This window comes from Staurois parvus, unplaced genomic scaffold (genome assembly GCF_062004578.1).
Source record: "Staurois parvus isolate SC_StPar_1 unplaced genomic scaffold, SC_StPar_1.0 ptg000019l, whole genome shotgun sequence".
Lineage (NCBI taxonomy): Eukaryota > Metazoa > Chordata > Amphibia > Anura > Ranidae > Staurois > Staurois parvus.
The window spans coordinates 4,061,139-4,080,659 of NW_028317815.1; the positions used below are offsets into that span (position 1 = coordinate 4,061,139).

At 41.7% G+C, this 19,521-nt stretch overlaps 1 protein-coding gene across 2 annotated transcripts in view; it reads left to right on the plus strand.

The window, feature by feature from the left end:
• The window catches only part of TUBGCP6 (tubulin gamma complex component 6), a 53,200-nt gene that overhangs the window by 18,376 nt on the left and 15,303 nt on the right, over window positions 1–19,521 (plus strand). For both annotated transcript variants that reach the window (XM_089684555.1, XM_089684564.1), the window contains exons 6-18: window positions 1,005–1,126; window positions 1,217–1,292; window positions 6,749–6,858; window positions 6,946–7,037; window positions 7,118–7,257; window positions 8,689–8,838; window positions 9,663–9,744; window positions 9,825–9,913; window positions 13,650–13,765; window positions 14,806–14,944; window positions 15,030–15,095; window positions 16,811–18,014; window positions 19,275–19,336. In XM_089684555.1, the coding sequence (XP_089540681.1) occupies window positions 1,005–1,126; window positions 1,217–1,292; window positions 6,749–6,858; window positions 6,946–7,037; window positions 7,118–7,257; window positions 8,689–8,838; window positions 9,663–9,744; window positions 9,825–9,913; window positions 13,650–13,765; window positions 14,806–14,944; window positions 15,030–15,095; window positions 16,811–18,014; window positions 19,275–19,336 (2,448 nt within the window). The remainder of the gene's footprint in view (window positions 1–1,004; window positions 1,127–1,216; window positions 1,293–6,748; window positions 6,859–6,945; window positions 7,038–7,117; window positions 7,258–8,688; window positions 8,839–9,662; window positions 9,745–9,824; window positions 9,914–13,649; window positions 13,766–14,805; window positions 14,945–15,029; window positions 15,096–16,810; window positions 18,015–19,274; window positions 19,337–19,521) is intronic.

Below are 19,521 nucleotides of genomic sequence, written 5' to 3' on the forward strand. Positions count from 1 at the left end.
CCTGTTTTCAGTGTCTTTCTAGGAGGTAGGGTCTCTAGTTACCCTTGTCTCTAATACTTAGCATATGTATTTTGGTTTTCATTATCCTTTGTAAGATGGGAACATCAGGAATACAAAATTGTCATTGATTTTTCCATTGTTGGCTATTGTTTGTCTGGCAAACAACATTTAACAGTAGGAAGGAACCTGGTCACTGCCTCTCAGCCATCTCTTTCTGCCATGAGTACTCCTTCACAGTTGTCTTGCTCCTCTCAGGTCTTGCCTGTGGATGTTGCCCCTGAGAAGTCACTAGGTGTGCTTTCTGATTCTGCAGTTTCTTTCCTGTCAGGCAACAGAGTGTCACTGAGGATCCCATCATTCTCTTTTTTTATGTACTTAGCAGAGGGAATGTTAGGATGATTCAACCCACTTGCTTTGACATATCCTACATGTAGAAGTGTAGTGCTGCCTTTTTTCCAGGTTCCACAGTAATACTGTCAGGATATGTGCCTGTGAGAGTAGCACCATGGTGCACAAAATGCCCAGCTTGCAATAGTTATGAAGACTGACTGGCCAGCCATATGACTGAAACGTCCCATCCAAAGACAGGTAGTTTCATTAATATAAAAAAGCAGCACACAACGATTGCCTTACTTATAAAAAAACATGTGCTTCCCCCGAATATCTAGGTGAGAATCACTCTGGTGTCCAAACTGTGGCCTTGGACCTCAATCCGACAGAAATATGGGTTTACCTTATCTAGACTCTCATTAGGCCAGTATGGAAAAATATTTTTTAGACAGGGTTCCAAAAGAAACTGGCTTGGTTTATTTATTAAACATTATTTTACTTTTTTCTTTTCTGTTTGTCCCTAAGTATATTATTTTGTTGTACGTTAGACTTGATATCGGTCCCAGATCTAAGCTATACATTTATTCTCTTACTGGATGGTGCTACAATCTGGGGAATGTTTATGAATTTCAGGCAGATATCCTAAAGTAAATCTTACTTGTGTTTTGTTTCAGGCTTTTAAAAGTGGCCTCAGAAAATACTTGCAGTACTATCGTGCATGTGTTCTGTCAACTCCAAATACACTATCTCTTCTCACTATCAGCTTCCTCTTTAGAAAACTTGGGCGCCAATTAAGGTATTTACGTAGGCTTTTTGTTTGCTAATGTGCACTAATGTTTTTTATGAATATGTTATATATTAACAAATGTGTATTTCTCTCATCTAGATACTTAGCAGAACTTTGCTGCATTGGGACATTGGGAATGGGTGGCAACAGGGGGAACAACTTTTCATTTCCTACAGTAAGTATAACTAAGTTAAATACTTTCTGAACAAGGTATTGCCAAGAGCGGTTCTCATTGTCTTTAGAACCCATTCTTGTGATTTTTGTCTCCTTTCTTTCCTACTTTTGATGTCTTTGCTTCTCTGTGTTGTGGGATTCATTGGAGGTAACTCTTTTCTGATTGACACAAATTGAGCAAAGTAGGGAGAACAAATTCAAAGGAGCCCTAGTGCATGTATGATAAGTATCCAGATGAAACTCCATAATCACTTCTTGGCCCTCCACCACTTACAATTGTGGATTCTGGAACCGCTAATTGTCACTGACAGCTCTATGCCCTGAATTAATTTCCGTGGCTCAAGATCATGGACTTGAGAACAAATAAGAGTTTCCTGCAGAGTTCCAGCAGCCATGATGGAGGAGAGTAAAGATGATATATGTTTGAAAGAAGGGAGCAAAAAAGACAGTTTTGTAGATTAAGCACTGGAGGTAACATTTAAACCTTCCTACCTCATTGTTGAGAGTAAGTATGTGGGATACCAAGGGTATCTTCATTTTCAATATAATAGGTTATGCTGCCACCTTCAGGAGACTGGAAACTGGCAAAAATACAAAATCCCCTTCTAGGCATAACCCCTCCCATCTAGGCATGGCTTAGTTTTTGCTTGTGTCTTAGGTGATGGTCATGCCTGTGTAGTCTATGTACAAAAACAAGCTATTTTCTTATTGGTTCCATCTGGGATTAGGAGACTAGATCTTCCAGATCTATTGCCTTGGGCTTTACTGTGCCCAGAGGAAAGGTACCCATATCCCCCTGGACACATGGGGATATCCTGTAATGTTGCCGGTTGGCACTGGACTTTGTGTGATGAGACCCTGTGCAATGATATATTGCCTTAAGGATCGGTAGGGTGCTCTTCAGGTCCAGGGCAATGATTCCTAGCTGAGGAGTTGAGTCCTTTATGGCACAGCCATGGGGGGGGGGTTCCTGCAGTGGATGAGGGTGAGTGCCCTGGCATTGGCCCTGCTGGTACTCTTTCCTGATACCTGTACGTTTGCTTCCAGCCTCCCCTTTTACCAGGTATGACAGACTGACAGAATAGTTGATGTTTTTTTTAATTTGTTTTCATATGTTTCAGTGTGCTTTGTACTGCAACAGGGCTTCCTGGGCAGCCTGACTGGTCTGGGTGGTCCCTGGTGCCAAATAGAGAGGACGGAGCTTTTTGTCTGCCCCTTGCATGCATCTACTACCCAGTGAGGCTGCACGCATGGCCAGTACGGCCAAAGACTTCATGAATGGTGCAGAACTCTGTCAGTGGCTATCTTGCCATAGATTGCATGGGATAGCAGAGAACAGCACTGTGGGACTACAGGTAGTAGCAAGCCTGAGTGAAGGAAACAAGCATTCCTTATTTGCCAAACTAACATATCTCGAAAATGTTAGGAGGCTGTTCCCTGGGTCAACCAGTGTGCTGGTGAATTTTTTTGCACAGTGCCCTGTCGGGTGACTGGAACCATCATTCTTAGCGAGGGTCACAAGAACTGTTAGAAGGCCATACCTCAGCGACGTCCGGGAGAGGGGACCTGGGTGGTGAGGGATCCCTAATACTTTCGCCAGACAGTTGGAATCCTGCTCCCTTTGTAAAATATCCCTGGGAGGTCAGTTAGGTCCGGGTGGCTCTGATATCCCCTACGTGTCTGGATTTTCCACTACGTCTGCGCATTCTCCAGTTGCTATGTGTCAATAGAGGAAATCTCATCTGCCATTGCTCATTTACAACACCAGCGTATTCTCTTATGCTTAGACCACCTTGGTAGCAAGCAAAAGCATTCCTCCTTACCTCCCCCCTTTCTTAATAATTATTGTAGGAAGTACCAGAATTTATCCTCATTTGAAGGATGTTTTATACGTGGACTGGGATCACCTTGACAAGGTGTAAAATGTTTACTCCACAATACCTCATGGAAAATGAGTTCACTAAGATAAGTGTGCCATCAGCAGATCTGGCAGCCTCCTATTTCAACGGTACCAGTGGATGGAGTCTGAGTATTTAAAGATGCCTTGAATAAATGCATGGAGGCTTTATTTAAAACCTCATTTGCTATGATAAGGGCAGCTCTACAACTGGTGATTTTGGCTGTACAAGTGTGAAAAAACCTTAAAGTCTGGGTGCATCGCAATTCAAATGTTTTGAATCCATAAAAAAAATATGATCTTTTGTGAGCTTTCAATTATCTCCTGTCTCAAGGTGTAGTCGTCTCTGTTCCAGAGGGCAAAAGGTTTTGTGGTTTCTACTCAAACATTTTCTCTGTTCCAAAACTTAACAGCGATGTTCACCCCATTCTGGATCTCAAGGGAGACAACAAGTTTCTCCAGGTGCAGAACTTCTGGATGGAGTTGGTGTGGTTGGTGGTGACCTCTCTCCCTTGGGGAAATTTCCTGGCATCAGTGGATATCAAGGATTCTTATGTTCTACTCATTCCACCTCACCATACGTTTTCTGCAGCTCACAGTGCAGGACTGCCACTTTTGTTTTTGTAGCCCTGCTGTTTGGCCTATCTACAACTTGGCTCCCAAAGGGTTAATAAGGTCCTGGCTCTAGTCCTGGGGACCCTGTGTACCCTTGGTATTACTGTTGTCCCTTACTTTTCAGGGAGCATTCTGCTTCACTACTGGGGACCAATGTATCTCACATGGTGCACACTCTGAAGAGGCTTGGAGGGGTTCTGAATTTGCAGACATTGGCTCTAGTCCCAACCCAGAAGTTGGAATATTCAGGTCTGAACTTAGATGCCATGCAGACGAGTGATCCTCCCTCCAGACAAATGTCTTGCTCTTAGGGCTCAGGTGGACTTGTTCAAGACTCTGCCAAATCCTTTGATTCACTTATGTATGAGGGTTCTGGGAAAGATTGTAGTCTCCTTCAAGGCAGTACTCTTTGCCCAGTTTCATTCCGGGTCTTTCAACAGAATGTCTTGAATGGCATTGGATTTGGATAGGAGGACAAAGTCGTTGAATTCCCCAATGCCGTTACTCCTCTGCCCAAGACTGTCTCTGGACTGCTGGGTCTCCTCAATGATGCTGGAAAAGGAGGAAAGTCTTTTCAACCTCTGTCCTGGAGGGTCCTGATGACAGACGCCAACCTAATGGGCTAGGATGGAGTTCTGGGCAGTCTGTTGGTCCAGGGAGCTTGGTCACTGGGCAATGGAGGTTGTTGTCAATCCTGGAATTAAGGGTGATTCATCTTGCCTTGCGGCATTGGTTGGTATAAGTGTTCGTGTTCAGTCAGACATGGTGATGGCACACATAAATCATCAAGAAGGCACCAGAAGTTGGGCTGGTCAGGAGGAAGTGGATCTCATCCTGTCTTGACTGGGCTTTTATGCATCCACACTGTCTGCTGTCCACATTCTAGGCGTTGAAATTGATTGGTGGATTTTTTCAGCCATCAACCGTTATCTTTGGGAGAGTGGGTATTTCTCCCGCAGGTGTTTGAGAAACTCTGCCAATGGTGGGCAACTTCTGATGTGTATCTTCTGGTGTCCAGGTTTGTTGCAAAGCATGAAAGAGGTTCTTGGTGGATACTCTGGTTACACCGTGGGGCCAGTTCTCTCTAATTCTTGTCTCCCACTGTTGAAGCTTCTACTTCATCTGTTTGACAGCGCTCAGTTGAGACTCGTTCCGGTGATCCTGACTGACCCGGCCTTGCCCAGGAGAACATGGTACTCCGACATTGTGAACATGTTGGTGGATGACCCTTTGACCCTTCTTGATTGACCGGAACTTCTTTTGCAAGGTCCGATCTTCTATCCTTTCTTACAGTCACTGGCTTTAATAGCATGGCTGTTGCAGCCAGGGCCAGGAGAAACAGGTAAGTCTTTGATTCTGTCATTCCTACCCTGTTGAATGCTAAGAAGGTGACTTCAAGGAAAATTTACCACAGAACTTTTAAATTTTAATTTGCTTGGTGTGAGACTTGGGGAGTGTCTGGAGTTGATATAGGGCTGGTCTTGAGTACAATCAATAGTCAGATTTTGGATTTGGCAAGCTTTTTTCAAAGAATCAATTGTTTCACATTCCTTGGTGCATGCCTTTGTGGAAGGCATGACATTTTTCATCCACTGGTTAAGACTCCGTGGGACCTTAGCTGGTACTTTCTGTATTACAGAAATGTCTATTTCAACCCATCTTAGATATTCCTTTAGTCCTTCTGACTTGGAAAGTTTATTTTTGGATTGCTATTACTTCTGCTCTGAGAGTTTTGGAATTGGATGTTGTAACCTGTAAGAAACCGTTCCTGGTGTTCCACCATGACAAGGTGGTCCTACAGCCTCAGCAATCCATTTTATATAAGGTAGTTTCTTTGTTCCCTCACAACCAGGACATTGTCTTGCCACCCTTCATTTTCAAAACCTCAGGCACCGGGGGGGGGGGGGGGGGGCGGTGGGAACAAGGTTCTTCATACCTTGGGTGTGGTTTGTGCTATCAGTGCATAACTTATTGAAGATGCCCTGTGTCCTGTGATGTACTCCAAGAAAAGGATTTTACAGGTAAACCAAAAATACCATCTTTTTTTTCAATCAGACATAGACTTGCATTGTGCACAAGTACAGTAAACCCTTACCATTATGTTGCTTTGCAAAGCAGTGATGACTGCCTCCCCTTCATGCTGTATATAATTACAAACTATTCATACAAACAAATCTTTTCGTAATCTCAAAATACAACATAACTTGAGTTACATCAAATTGATCTATCTTCCGCAGATATCTAAGAAAAATGTTGTAAAAAAAAAAATACATGTTCCCTTTAAATGATTTTGTACACCTTTGAAATTTCTTTTTTTTTTTTTCTTATTTACTTTCCCAATAATGAGACAGAATACTGCTAATATACACTCACCAGCCACTTTATTAGGTACACCTTGCAAGTGCCAAGAAAATCTCCCCCACACCATTACACCACCACCTCCTGAACCGTTGATACAAGGCAGGATGGATCCATGCTTTCATGTTATTTATGCCAAATTCTGATCCTACCATCTGAATGTCACAGAAACCATTCCTCTGACATCAACAAGGCATTTTCATCCATATCCAAGTGCCGCTCACTGGATATTTTCTCTTTTTTGGACCATTCTCTGTAAACCCTAGAGATGGTTGTGTATGAAAATCCCAGTAGCTCAGCAGTTTTTGAAACCAACAACCATGCCACGTTCAAAGTCACTTAAGTCCCCTTTCTTCCCTATTCTGATGCTCGGTTTGTACTTCAGAAAGTCGCCTTCACCATCTCTAGATGCCTAAATGCATTGAGTTGCTGCCATGTGATTGGCTGATTAGCATTCTTGGCTTACCAAGCAGTTTAACAGGCGTACCTAATAAAATGGCCGGTGAGTGTACTAAACAATGCTGTTTTTTCTCATTCAAGTTCGTTGTATTTCTGAAACCTTCAAATCATGTATGTTTTTGTTTCAGGGAGTAAAGTTGCTCTCATATTTGTACAAAGAATCTCTTGAAAACAGCAGTAATGAAAACTATCCAATCTTGTTATCCCTGCTAAAGTCCAGTTGTGAGCCATACACTAGGTAATCTTCTATGAAAATGACTGAGCATAAAATAAAATTCGAATTAGTTAATCCTTATGTATAGTATTTTTTTTTTTTTTTTGGTAGGTTCATCTATGACTGGGTCTACAGTGGTGTATTGAGGGATATTTTTAAAGAATTCATGATCCAAGTCAATGAAGATTTCCTAGGATTTAGAGGTACATTATTATGCTTAAGAATTTGCTTGTAACATTTGCTGTCCTGCCTTAATCATTTATACGTGACTGCTTTGTGTTAGATCAGCGTTACTGGATCCATGGATATATTTTGATATCCAAGGAAGTAGAAGATTGTGTGCCAGTCTTCTTAAAGCACCTTGCTAATGAAATATATATGTGTGGGAAAACCATAAACTTATTGAAATTATGCTGCCCCAAGGTATGTGAAAATTTACTTTCATCTAATGTACATTTTGTGTAGACATATTCTGTGGGTATGTCATTTAGGACCTGTGTGTTAGTGTCAGCTTCCTCTTGATACAGGCTTATGTTGGCAAACCATGGTTAATACTGCATGATCCTTGATTTACAATGCACATAGTTACACCAACTGCATGGCATGATATTTTAAGTAATTTTTGTTCTGAGGTCCTAGAATATGTTAATGCCAAGCTATAATGTCTTAACTATAAATTGTACTGTGAACTGAAACAGACTGAGCTTCATATCATAAACATTTTCGTAGACATTTCTTGCCCTGTTTGTGTGACTGGGATTCCCATATGTTAGATAAACTCTTTATCAAGCGCAATGTGAGTTAGGAAGTTCAGATGCAAACCCGATATCAGGTTGACAATTGTATCTGGATGAAAGGACATTGTTTTATATTTTTTGGGAGTTTTTCCACAGAAGTTTCCTGCATCCTAGTTGGGAATGGCAACTGTCCCCTTGGGTTTTAGTAAACTTAGTTGGTTCCCCCTAAATAGATCATGGGAAGTTTTGTCACAACCAGTATAATTTTGGCTGGGTATGTTTTTTTTTTTTTGTTTTTTTTGCAGAACAGACATTCTCATCTGCTTAATCCTTTTACAGTTGCATATTTCTTTTTTTCCACGAGTCACAGTAACATGTTCTCTTCTGCACACATTTTGAGTAGTCAAATGGAGATGTTCCCTCGTCCATTTCCAAGTCCTTTTGGGTGTGCTTTCCATTTTCCAGGGTGAGCTAAGCCAGAGCACTAGGAGAGATGGGAGGTGTTGGCAGGTAGTCCAGCACAGTGAACATGTAGGTGCAAAAAAGCATTCTTCCCAGTGATGCACTTCTGCCCTTAGGAGTAGTCTTTGTGAACAGAGATTCAGGCATGAACACAGCACAGTCATGTAGCGTCTGACCTAGTAAGTGATGAAACTAGGAATCACACTGGACACCTTTCCAAGATGCTTGCTGATGTACTGAAAGCCTTTCACCAGCTAGATCCTAAATTATGTCCAGGTTCCAAAAACCCATCCAGACTTGGACCATAAAGGCCTTCCTGTGTAACAGCTCACATCCACTCTCCTGACTGGCATCTATGCTGATAAAATGTACAGCAGAAGTGTTAGAATAACAATGACAGGCTATTAAAATAACATCAGCTTAATGTACACATACCATGCAGTAAACAGGGTATACAGTAACAATTCCAGATTTTGTAATTTGCATGTTTTAGCAAGCAGGAAAAAAAAGTAGTATAAGAACATAATGTTGAGATTTGTGACTTGGCCCTGACACTTTTAGACTGCCAGTAATAGAAAACCCGATGTGTATATAACGATCTTGTGACTGTATTATTTCTGTATATAGTGTACATTGTAAAGTATTTATTTTGCAGCATTACATTTGCTGGTCTGACATCCCTGTACCTCGAATATCTGTTACCTTTTCTTTGGAAGAACTAAAGGAAATGAAAAAAGATTGTGCCATTTATGTGGCCCGAATGGAGAGAATTGCTCGATACAGCAGCATCAGCAAGGAGGAAAAGGTAGCACCAAATTCTCTAAATATTTTCACGTTTGCAGGAAGTGCCCTAACAGAAGTTATTGCAAGAAATAAAATTATGATCTAAAAACGAGCGCTGGAATTATATGCAGGGAGCAGCTAGCATGAAAAGTGGAACCCCTAAACCTTCTAGAACACATATATAAACAACATGCAGCGCTAAAAACAATTCTAAATGCCGTAATAGAATATCAGGATTACCTTAATGGTGTAATATACAAATATCATAGTCTCTGGGGTGGACAGCCCCATATAATGTATTAAGTATACCGTATAAATAAGTCTATGATAATGAATGGTTCAGAAAAATAAAATCATATAAGTGTATGTCGTGGGATGACAGTCTATAGTATAACCTATGTTGGCAATGGTGACGTCGGTGATGTAGTAAATAAGTGTGGGTTGCACTAACCAGATAGCGCATATAAAAGCGCATTCGAGTGTTTGGACCAACTCCTGGTCATCTGCGTCTGGGTGTCTGGAGCTCAGGAACAGCTGGTGGGCATCGAACGGGAATTACAGCGCATCATAAGGACTTCCAGGTAACCTCAGTGCCGTCAATAAACACCAGGGGGAGCCAACATACAGAGCTGTCATCAATGGTATCCTTGAAAGGGGGGGCTCATAACGAAATGAACCCAAGCACAAACATTTCCATAGTGCAAAACTGCTTTAATAGGTAATGAAGTATAACAGGATGCAAAAGGAATACACTCACATGTATAATGATAAAGATGGCCGCTGGCCAAGTAAACTATTGGATTATAGTTGGATGCTGAACTCTTATTTGTCCATGTTGGTTTTTAGGAACTGCAAGCAGAATTTGCAAAGCAGGATCTTATCATTCAGGCACGAGAAACAGCAGAGAAACTCTTGGAAAGATTTAAAGGTTAGATAATGTCTTTGTCAAATTTGTTCATAACTCCAGCTTTTTGAGGGTGTTTTTAATATCCTTTTTTTTTGGTATAGATAGGCAATTGGCCGAGAAAATATCTTTGGACACAAAGAAGAGAGAACTCTTTTTGAAGCTGAAAGAACAGTTTGAGAAAGATCAAGAAGTAATTACTTTATGACTTTTTACTGTATTTTATATCCCTTAACTGCATTGAAATATAAACTACCGTCAAGCGTTTCCTACAGCGCTTTTGCATCGAATTTCTGCATGAAAGGCTTTTAAAATGTTGTGTTTTGTCAAGGTAGGACAGTGGCTAAATGGTTAGCACTTTTGCCTGGCAGTACTAGGGTCGCTGGTTCAAATCCCAACCACGGCACCACCTGCCTGGAGCTTGCATGTTCTCCCTGTGCCTGCGTGGGTTTCCTCCGGGTACTCCAAAAGACACTCCAAAAGACATGCTGGTAGGTTAATTGGATCCTGTCTAAATTGGCCTTAGTATGTGTATGTATGAATATGAGTTAGGGACCTTAGATTGTACACCCCTTGAGGGTTAGGGACTGATGTGAATGTATAATATATATGTAAAGCGCTGCGTAAATTGACAGTGCTATATAAGTACCTGAAATAAATAAATACCTGAAAATAAGGTTAGATCACATTTTATCTGGACAGTAATGTCTGTAATAATGACTTCCTGAAAAGAAGATAACTAAAATAGCATATTCTTCAGTGCATGATTTGCTGCAATCCATTCAGGTGTGGATTTGCAGATCCCGCTGTCAAAATAATAAAATATACAGTTTTTTGGGGAAAAAAAGCCCTTTCAGAGTGGGTTGGTGAAAAGAGCTTTAGGGCTCCATACTCGCTAGTGTTTTTTTTTAAGCTACAAAAATAGCTGGATAAAAATTGCTAGGAATAGCGTTTTTTAGTAGCGTTCAGAAGCGTTTAGGAGCTTTAGCGTTTTAACAGTATATGTTGAGGGAAAAATAGCTATAAAAAAGCTGTTAGAAGCGTTTTAATAGCGTTTAGCCTTTTTTTCCGCTGGAAAAACGCTCCCCCCAAAAAAACCTACAAAAGCTTTTTTTTTTTTTTTTTTCTACTAGATGCTAAAGCTGATAAAATGCTAATAGCCTAAAGTAGTGTGCATGGATACATAGGAGAACACTATTTAGCTTCTAGGAGCAGAAAGAAAAATACTAATAACAGCTTCTAAAAGCTTAAAAAACGCTACTGTGCATGGAGCCTTAGAAGACTTCAAAAGAAACATTGTTTAACTACCTGCCGACTGCAGATAGCCGAATGACGGCTGCACTGCGGTCGGCCAGTTCTGAGTGGACGTCATATGACCTCCTCCCAGAACGCGCTGGCGCGCACCCGGCGATCTCCGTGATCGCTGTGTCCTACGGACACAGCTGATCACGTGATGTGGTAAAAGGCCAATCACAGCGGCCTTTTACCACGTGATCAGTGGTGTCCAATGACACGCTGATCAGAGGGAAATGCAAGTGCCGGTTCTCGGCTGCACTTTCCTCACGCTGTCAGATCGTGAGGAAAGTACTGCCGAGAACCGGCAGTTGTCAGAGCGGGGATCGGCACCGATCATCAGGGCACTGATGATCAGTGCCCTGATGATCGGTGCCCAGCAATGCCATCCGCAAGTTCCGCCCACCTGTGCCCAGCAGTGCGCCCACTAGCTCCGCCCACCTGTGCCCAGCAGATCACCCACCTGTGCCCAGCAGTGCACCCACCTGTGCCCAGCAATGCACCCACCTGTGCCACTCTGCAGTGTCACACACCTGTGCCCAGAAGTGCCACCTACCTGTGCCCAGCAGTTCCACCCACCTGTGCCCACCAGTGCCACCCACCTGTGCCCACCCACCAGTGCCGCCCACCAGTGCCACCCACCAGTGCAGCCCAGCAGTGCTGCCAGTCAGTGCCACCAGTCAGTGCCCAGGGGTTGTGCCAGTCAGTGCCGCCAGTCAGTGCCCAGCAGTGATGCCAGTCAGTGCCGTCTATCAGTACCCATCATCAGTGTCACCTATCTGTGCCGCCTATCAGTGCTGCATATTAGTGCCGCCTATCCGTGACACCTCATTAGTGCTGTCTATCAGTGCCGCCTATCCGTGCCACCTCATTAGTGCTGCCTATCAGTGCCCTTTAGTGCTGCCTATCAGTGCCCATCAGTGCCGCCCATCAGTGCTGCCTCATCAACGCACATCAGTGAAGGAGAAAAAATACCTGTTTGAAAAATTTTATAATAGAAACAAAGAAACTTTTTTTTTTTTCAAATTTTTTGCACTTTTTTTATTTATAGCGCAAAAAGTAAAGCGCCCAGTGGTGATTAAATACCACCAAAAGAAAGCTCTATTTGTGAGAAAAAAATGATCAAAATTTCATATGGGTACAATGTTGCATGACTGCGCAATTGTCAATCAAAGTGCGGCAGCGCTGAAAGCTGAAAATTGGCCTGGTAAATAAGGGGGTACAAGTGCCTGGTAGGCAAGTGGTTAAACTTCTTTAATTGTCAGACACATCAGAGGGATTTTTAAGATGAAGGCCCCCTTCACATGGGTGGACTTCACCAAGTGGATCTTCCTGCTCAGTGGGGGATCTGTCCACTGATTCCTGCTGAACAGGCAGATGATACGATCCATTCATCCTTCGTTTTCATGTTAAATTATATGTACTTTTAAATTGTACTTGTAGCTGGTATTGAATGTTTTTTTATATAATATAATTTTTTAATCTGTAAAATAAAAATAGGCTTTTATTTTTACTACTTATAATTCTTTTTCTTTTGTGTGTTTGGACACCTTAAAATCCCCCTTTCCCACAATCTCCTCTTTGGAGGGACATGGGGGCACTTCCTTTTTGACTAATAATTCTAGCTGAGGATTGTATATGGGATGACAAGATCTCCCACCCAGTATTTGAGATAATGTACATTTTTTTCCTCACAGCTGTTTTTAGAAAGTATGCTTGTCCATGCTCCTCTTACATTCAAATTAACAAGTTTTCTATGAGTTCTCTCAAGTGACTGAATGCGCAATTGCTGTACTTCCAAAAGTTAATAAATCATTAGAGTAAGACTAACTCTTGGTTACTTGAATATAAATTAAAGAAGTGCAGCCAAAGCTCTTTTGAATGTACTTCTGTGGATCACAGGAGTGCGGTGTGTTCTGCACTTCTGTAACCCGGTTTCAGCTGACAGTGGTGGCCTGAAGCACACTTTCGGCTGATGTCACTCGGTCGGTCCAGGCTGGGGAAAGATCCCGAGAGTCTGGAGCGGCAGCTGGCTCAGCCTCTCAGCTAGCTACTGAGAGCCTGAGCCAGCCGTTCTCTCCCCTTCCACAGCCCAGTGTTCCAATGGGCCAGGGGGGGCAGAGCAGACAGCGATGACTGACAGTGACCGCTCTCTGCTCAGAGCGGCTGTGAGAACTCAGTGATCAGCAGTCATGTGATCGCTGAGTTCTCACCCTTAGAGCCGGCGGGGACAGATGCAGCATCAGATCAATGCTGCATCCACCTAGGTAAGTATGATTTGGGGGAAAAACAAACTATTCCCATATTTCTCTTCTAAGCAGGGGTATCCAAAATGCATACTATATAGGTGGCTCTCGCATTGTTGAATATTTAAAGTGACTTTGAAGTGAAGTCTTGACCACTCCCACCTGCACTATACATTTCTGCTGGCCCTTCATTGGCCCTCCACTATGATGGACTTGCCGGAAGTGATGTCTTTGTGTAATCAGAAAAAACATACTTTGGGGCAAAGTAGGCTACTAAAAGATGCTGTTGCTTTAAGCAATAAAATTAAATGTTACTCATAAGCTTTTGGAGGCTCACTTTTGATTAATTTGCAGCAACAGAACAGCCTCTTAACTCCTTTTTCCACACAGCGACGGCTGGCTACCAGACAAGAGGAGGCAGATGATGATTTCAGTTATGCTCGAGAGTTGCGTGATCGTGAACAAAGGTTAAAAGCATTAGAAGAGGAACTGGAGAACAAAGCTAGGTAAATGATTTTTAATATTTACTGTTTCTGTACAGAAGATATTATTTGGTTTCTTTTTTCCTAAGTTTTTGTTGTGATAGTGTCTAGAATGCTGATTTTGTCCTTTAGAAAGCTCAATACATGTACAGTTTATATTCAGATATTTAGAGTTTACTGTACAGCTGCTCACATGAACTATGTTTCTTTTTAACTGTATCCCTCATGAAGGAATGGGCTGTTCTGAAGCTTATCCTAGGGTTGGTAAATGAGGATTTAGCTGTAGCTGCTCACCTGTCCCTCGATCCTGCGATGTCCTCCCCGCAGCCCGTTTCACTGGCTGACCTTTGTACCCGGTGCCGGTATCTTCAGTGTGGGCACCCAGCTGTGACAGTTTGCGGCATCACTGCGCATGCACTAGTAGCACTCCACTCTCTGAATGGTCCTGTAGTCTTCTGGGACCTGTCACATGTCCCAAAAGACTACAGGGAGGGAGGGAGGAGGACAACTTCCGCTTCTGATCGCCTAGGGCTAGGCGATTGCAATGGAAGTGGAAGCGGGTACCTGTCAGTTTCGGGTACTCGCTCCCCCATCTACCAGTCATTAACAGGTAACGGGGGTTCAGTCCTTTAAAGCAGAACTTCCCTTTTTGGGTGGAGTTCCGCTTTAAGGGTTAGCCAGAGAACCTATTGTTTTATAACCTTAAAACATTGAACTTCTAGTAACTATTAATGAATGTAGAAAAGGAGGCGTCAGAGTATTAGATTTGTTGGATGTTGGATCAACAAACATCTTTTTAGCAAGCCTTCTGAAAATACTTAAGGGGTTTGAAAAGTAACATTTGTCGTCTACTTGCCAATTAATATTAAAATTATAGGGTAAAACACAAAGTGGTCCCTTTGCCGTTGTGATATTTGCTCTTACTTGATAAAAACTGTTTAGCTTATACATGATTGGAAGATATGTAAAGAAAAGTAGGATTAAAAGCATTTTCCATTTCATGTTAGCAGCTCACAAATATGATTTATTTTTGCTTGTACCTGTCCTTCTCTCCCCCTTCATAGAGAGGAACTTATAGAACATTATAGCAGACTATCTGAGGAAGCTACTCGAAAAGAGCAGAAAGCTCTATGGAAGCTCCAACGTCATAAGCTGGAAACTGCTCGCCTGAAGTTCTTCTGGGATGATGAAAAGCACATACAGGTTCATAATTACTTTTGCTGTCATCTGCAGGAGTGTATGATACTTTTAACTTGTGTTTTAATGGTAATTGGTTTTTTTCCCCAAGGAGTTGCTGAAGCAGAATCCTGTGGCCCAGTCTACAGAAAATATAAATACTTTACCACTTCCAGAGGTACAGTATGATAATTCTTTAGCATGTACAACAGTAACCAACCATATGTGTGAGGTTTGTTTGTTTTTTTAAAGCTTTAATTTCACTTATGCAAATCTGTTTATGGAGCACATGCAGGATTCACTTAGGCCCAACATTTAGTTGCAGCATCTTGCGGAAGACAAATAACAGTTGTAAATTATTCTCCATCCTCATTTCATATACAGGAGAACAGAATTCTTGCACAGATGTCAGATCATATCCAACTGTAGTAAAGCCGGACAAATCACACTGCATTCCTGCCTAGGAACACCCCTATCTAATGTTTCATCCAGTAAGAGCTTGATCACAGAGATCAAGTCCATATTGGGTGAAATGCTGAATGCTGCAGCACCTAACGTGGAATTTTACCCATAATACCTTGATAAAAAATAATGTTTTTTAGCAAAAAACATACATTCCACATTAATAATTATGCTACCAAAATTAGTGTGTGCTGTAAATTGCCTCCAGAATTGATCTTGTCTCTTTTTGCTGGAGGCTGCCATTTTGCTGAAGCCCAGAGCCCCTGACCAGCAGTAAATATTTAGGCTGTCACCACATCAGACTCTACGTTTTTGGCACAGAGATCAACTGAGCTTGTGCAAAGCAGGGTGAAACAGTGTATTACTGGATGTTAAACAGTATAGGAACTTATTTTTAATGTTTTACATAGCTATACCTGCAAAAGGTGCCAACCTGAAGTGAAGGACCTAATTTTCTGACTAAAGTTCCACTTTAAACCTCAACTCTAGGCAGGCACAAAAAAACCTCGTACACTACTATGGTTAAATGCTTGTTAAGTCTAGGGGGTTGGAGAAGAGGCTGTATTGACTCCCTGCTCAAGTAGACTCCAGTACTCTCCTCTCTCCAAAACTCTGGTCTGTGGGTGGAGCCTTTGTGTCATCACATACAGTATGGGGTGATTAACTCTATGCTGTATGTGATGTGAGGCAAGAATGTGACTGCGGCTGGGTGGGTATGCTATAGTCAGGCTTATAAGCTAATCCTGCTCAGGGGCGGAATAGGGGATCATGGGGCCCCTGTGTCCTTGCCCAAACTCAAAAAAGCCTATGAAAAAGGTACCAGGGGCATCTGATGGGGCCCCCTTCTGACCCTGGGCCCTCTGGCAGTGCCCGAGTTTCCAAATGGTCAGTCCGCCCCTGATCCTGCTTATTGCTTTCTGTACTGGCAGCACTACGTCTGTTGCTAAAACCTTCCCACTGGGAGCTGCAGTGTCTGGAAGCAAGAGCATGTGAGAGATAAATGAAGGAGGATTTGGCTTGGTCAGGGAAAATAGAATATGCTTTTGTTTACATTATGGGGTTTGTGCGTCACATAGTAACCGGCTTTGGTACTTGTTTAGACTGCCATGCAGAAGATTTTAGTTGTACTTGAATAAACATTCAAATATATGCCATTTTTGTTACCATAGGTTTGCTTTAAAGTTTTTGTTTTTTTTTAACCATAGATATTTTTTTTGTTCAATAATATTACATTTCTGTTTTTGTAAACTTTTTGTTTTTTTTAAAGTCCTGTTTTATTAGTTTATTAGAAGTGTGATTATATCACTCCTAGTTTTTTTAATCCCAACAGCTATCATTTCATGACAATAACACTCCAAAAAACTATAAAAAAAATTAGAAACAAATTTTGCACATAATATAATTTAGCAAATTTTTTAATTATTTTTTTAGATTTCACCTACTGAACCAACGTCTTTAAGTGACAATGTCAATGAGGAAGAAACAAGAGAAGAGAATCTCATTATTGCACGTGCTCCATCACCTCTTCTAGAAAATAAACTGTCTCCTTTAATTGTAGCTGAGAAAGAAGACACAGATTGTTGTCATCCGAGCTTATGTACTCCTGGTGTGGACTTTTCTGATTTTCTTCCTGTGACAGCCGCTGAGAAACAAGACACTGAATTGACTAGTGATCTCTCACAAGTGGATGATGCTTTAAAAGGCATAGGCTCAGATCTTGCAAAGTCTAAAGAAAAACAAATTGTCACTCCTGTAAGTGACTATGACTTCAACACTGTGTTGAAACCAGTCCCATTTACACAGGTTTCTCAAGGACACATACAAATTGGAGAATATATATCTAATGAACAGCCCAGAAGGCCACGTTGGAACTTTCATGGCCATGCGTCAGATGCCAACATTAAAGTTGGAGAATATGTTCCTGATACACCTGTGACGATTCCACAGCCTAGTCAGCATGGTCATTCTTCTGATTCTCACATTAATATTGGAGACTTCATGTCTGATGTCCAGCCCTCAAGACCTCACTGGAACCTCTATGGGCATGTCTCTGAGGGGCACATAAAAATAGGAGAATATGCTTCTGATGTAGAGCCTTCTAGACCCAGGCAGAATATCTATGGGCATTCCTCAGAGGCAAATATCAAGGTTGGTGAAAATGTTTCAGATGTGAAACCTTCAAGACCACGTTGGAATGTCCATGGGCATGCTTCTGATGCCAATATCAAAATTGGAGAGAATGTTTCTGAAGTTGTTTCCTCACGACCTAGGTGGAACATACATGGACATGCTTCACAGTCCCATATACAGATCGGCAGTCTTGTCTCAGATGTAGAACCAATAAAACCACGCTGGAGTCCTTTTGGACATGCCACACAATCCAGCATTAAAATTGGAGAATGGTCTTCCTCAGTAGATGACACTGTGACTCCTGTACCTAAAACAGAATTTGCCCATCCATCTGACTCCACAATCCAGAACGTAATTTACGGTGAAAGAAAGGACTTTGAAAGGCCGCCTGAAACTCCAGAAACAGAGGACTTTTCTTCAGAACAAACATGCTCATCAGATCCTGTAACTGTAGTATCACCATCTAGTATGAAAGAGGAGGAAAGTGAAGAAGGCCTTCAAGCAGGTGTGTACTGTACCTGTGGAATGTACATATTAACCGCTTCCCGTGTGCCCTATAGCAGAAATACTGCTACAGGGCGGCACAGGTGCGCAAAATCACGTATATATATGTGATTTTGCAGTTCCGGGTAGGGGGCGCGCACCCTACCTGCACCGCCATTCGCGGCCTCGGCTGTCAGTCATGAGTCCCAGCTGGTGATTACTCGCCGGCACCCAGTGATCACCGAGTATTACCAGTGGGGGAGAGAACTGTATGTGAACAACACAGTTCTCTCCCCTGTCAGCTCCTGCACACTGCTTTGTATGGCTCTGCATAGTAGAGAAATACAAAGCAGTGTGCTTATAGTGAAGCACACACAGCACAAAATGTGAAACAGCACACAGTTAACCCTTTGATCTCCCCAGATGTTAAACCTTTCTTGCCCAGTGCCATTAGTACAGTGTCGGCTTTTTATTAGCACTGATCACTGTATTGGTATCACTGGGAATGTCACTGACACCAAGTCAGTTCCCCCCCCCCCAGTGTCAGAATGCCCGCCGCAGTTCCGCTATAAGTCGCTGATCGCTGCCATTACTAGTAAAAAGAAAAAAAAAATTCCAGTAAGTATACCTCTATTTGTAAACACTATAACTTTCACGTAAACCAATTAATTTACACATATTGGGATATTTCTTTTAGCAAAGACGTAGCAGAATACATTTTTGCCTAAATTTATGACAAAATTAGTTTTTTTTTCTAATTTTTTTTTATTGGACATGTTTAATAGCAAAAGGTAAAAAATATTGTTTTTTTTTTTTACTCAAAATTGTCTGTCTTTTTTTGTTTATACCTCAAAAAATAAAAACGCACAGGTGATCAAATACCACCGAAAAAACCCTCTATTTGTTAGAAAAAAGACGTTAATTTCATTCGGGTGCAGTGGTGCATGACGGCACAATTGTCAGTTAAAGTAACGCAGCGCCATAATGCAAAAAATGGCTTGGTCAGGAAGTAAATCCTCTGGAGGGCAAGTGGTTAACATAAGCAGGCAATTAATTTGTTTGTACACAAACCTGGGTTGGGATTTGTTGGATTTTTCCACCCTTTCTTCTATGATTAATACTTTTGGCTCAAAGTGGCAAATTGTAACTCTAGGTTAGTTTTATTGCTAAGATGGCCATAAATGTGACCTAGCCCTGCCAAATTCAGCTGTTTCATTTTAAATAGACACTGCACTTCATGTTTTTGTTTTTTCTTTTTTTGTTGTGCTTTTTTTTTCTTCAGCACCTGAAAATATGACTGAAGACAGCAGACCAGCGTCAACAGGATCACCTGTAAATATTAAGGTACACGCTTTAAGCTGTTTTATGTATAATGCAACCTAACATTTTAAATTATATAATGAGCCTAACATAATGAAAAGGTAAATATGATTGGACATAAAGGTACAGCTGATTGATGGAAATCTCCAGAAAGAACACTTAAATCAGCAAATATGTAAAATATGTCGCTATTTCCTTATATATGTATT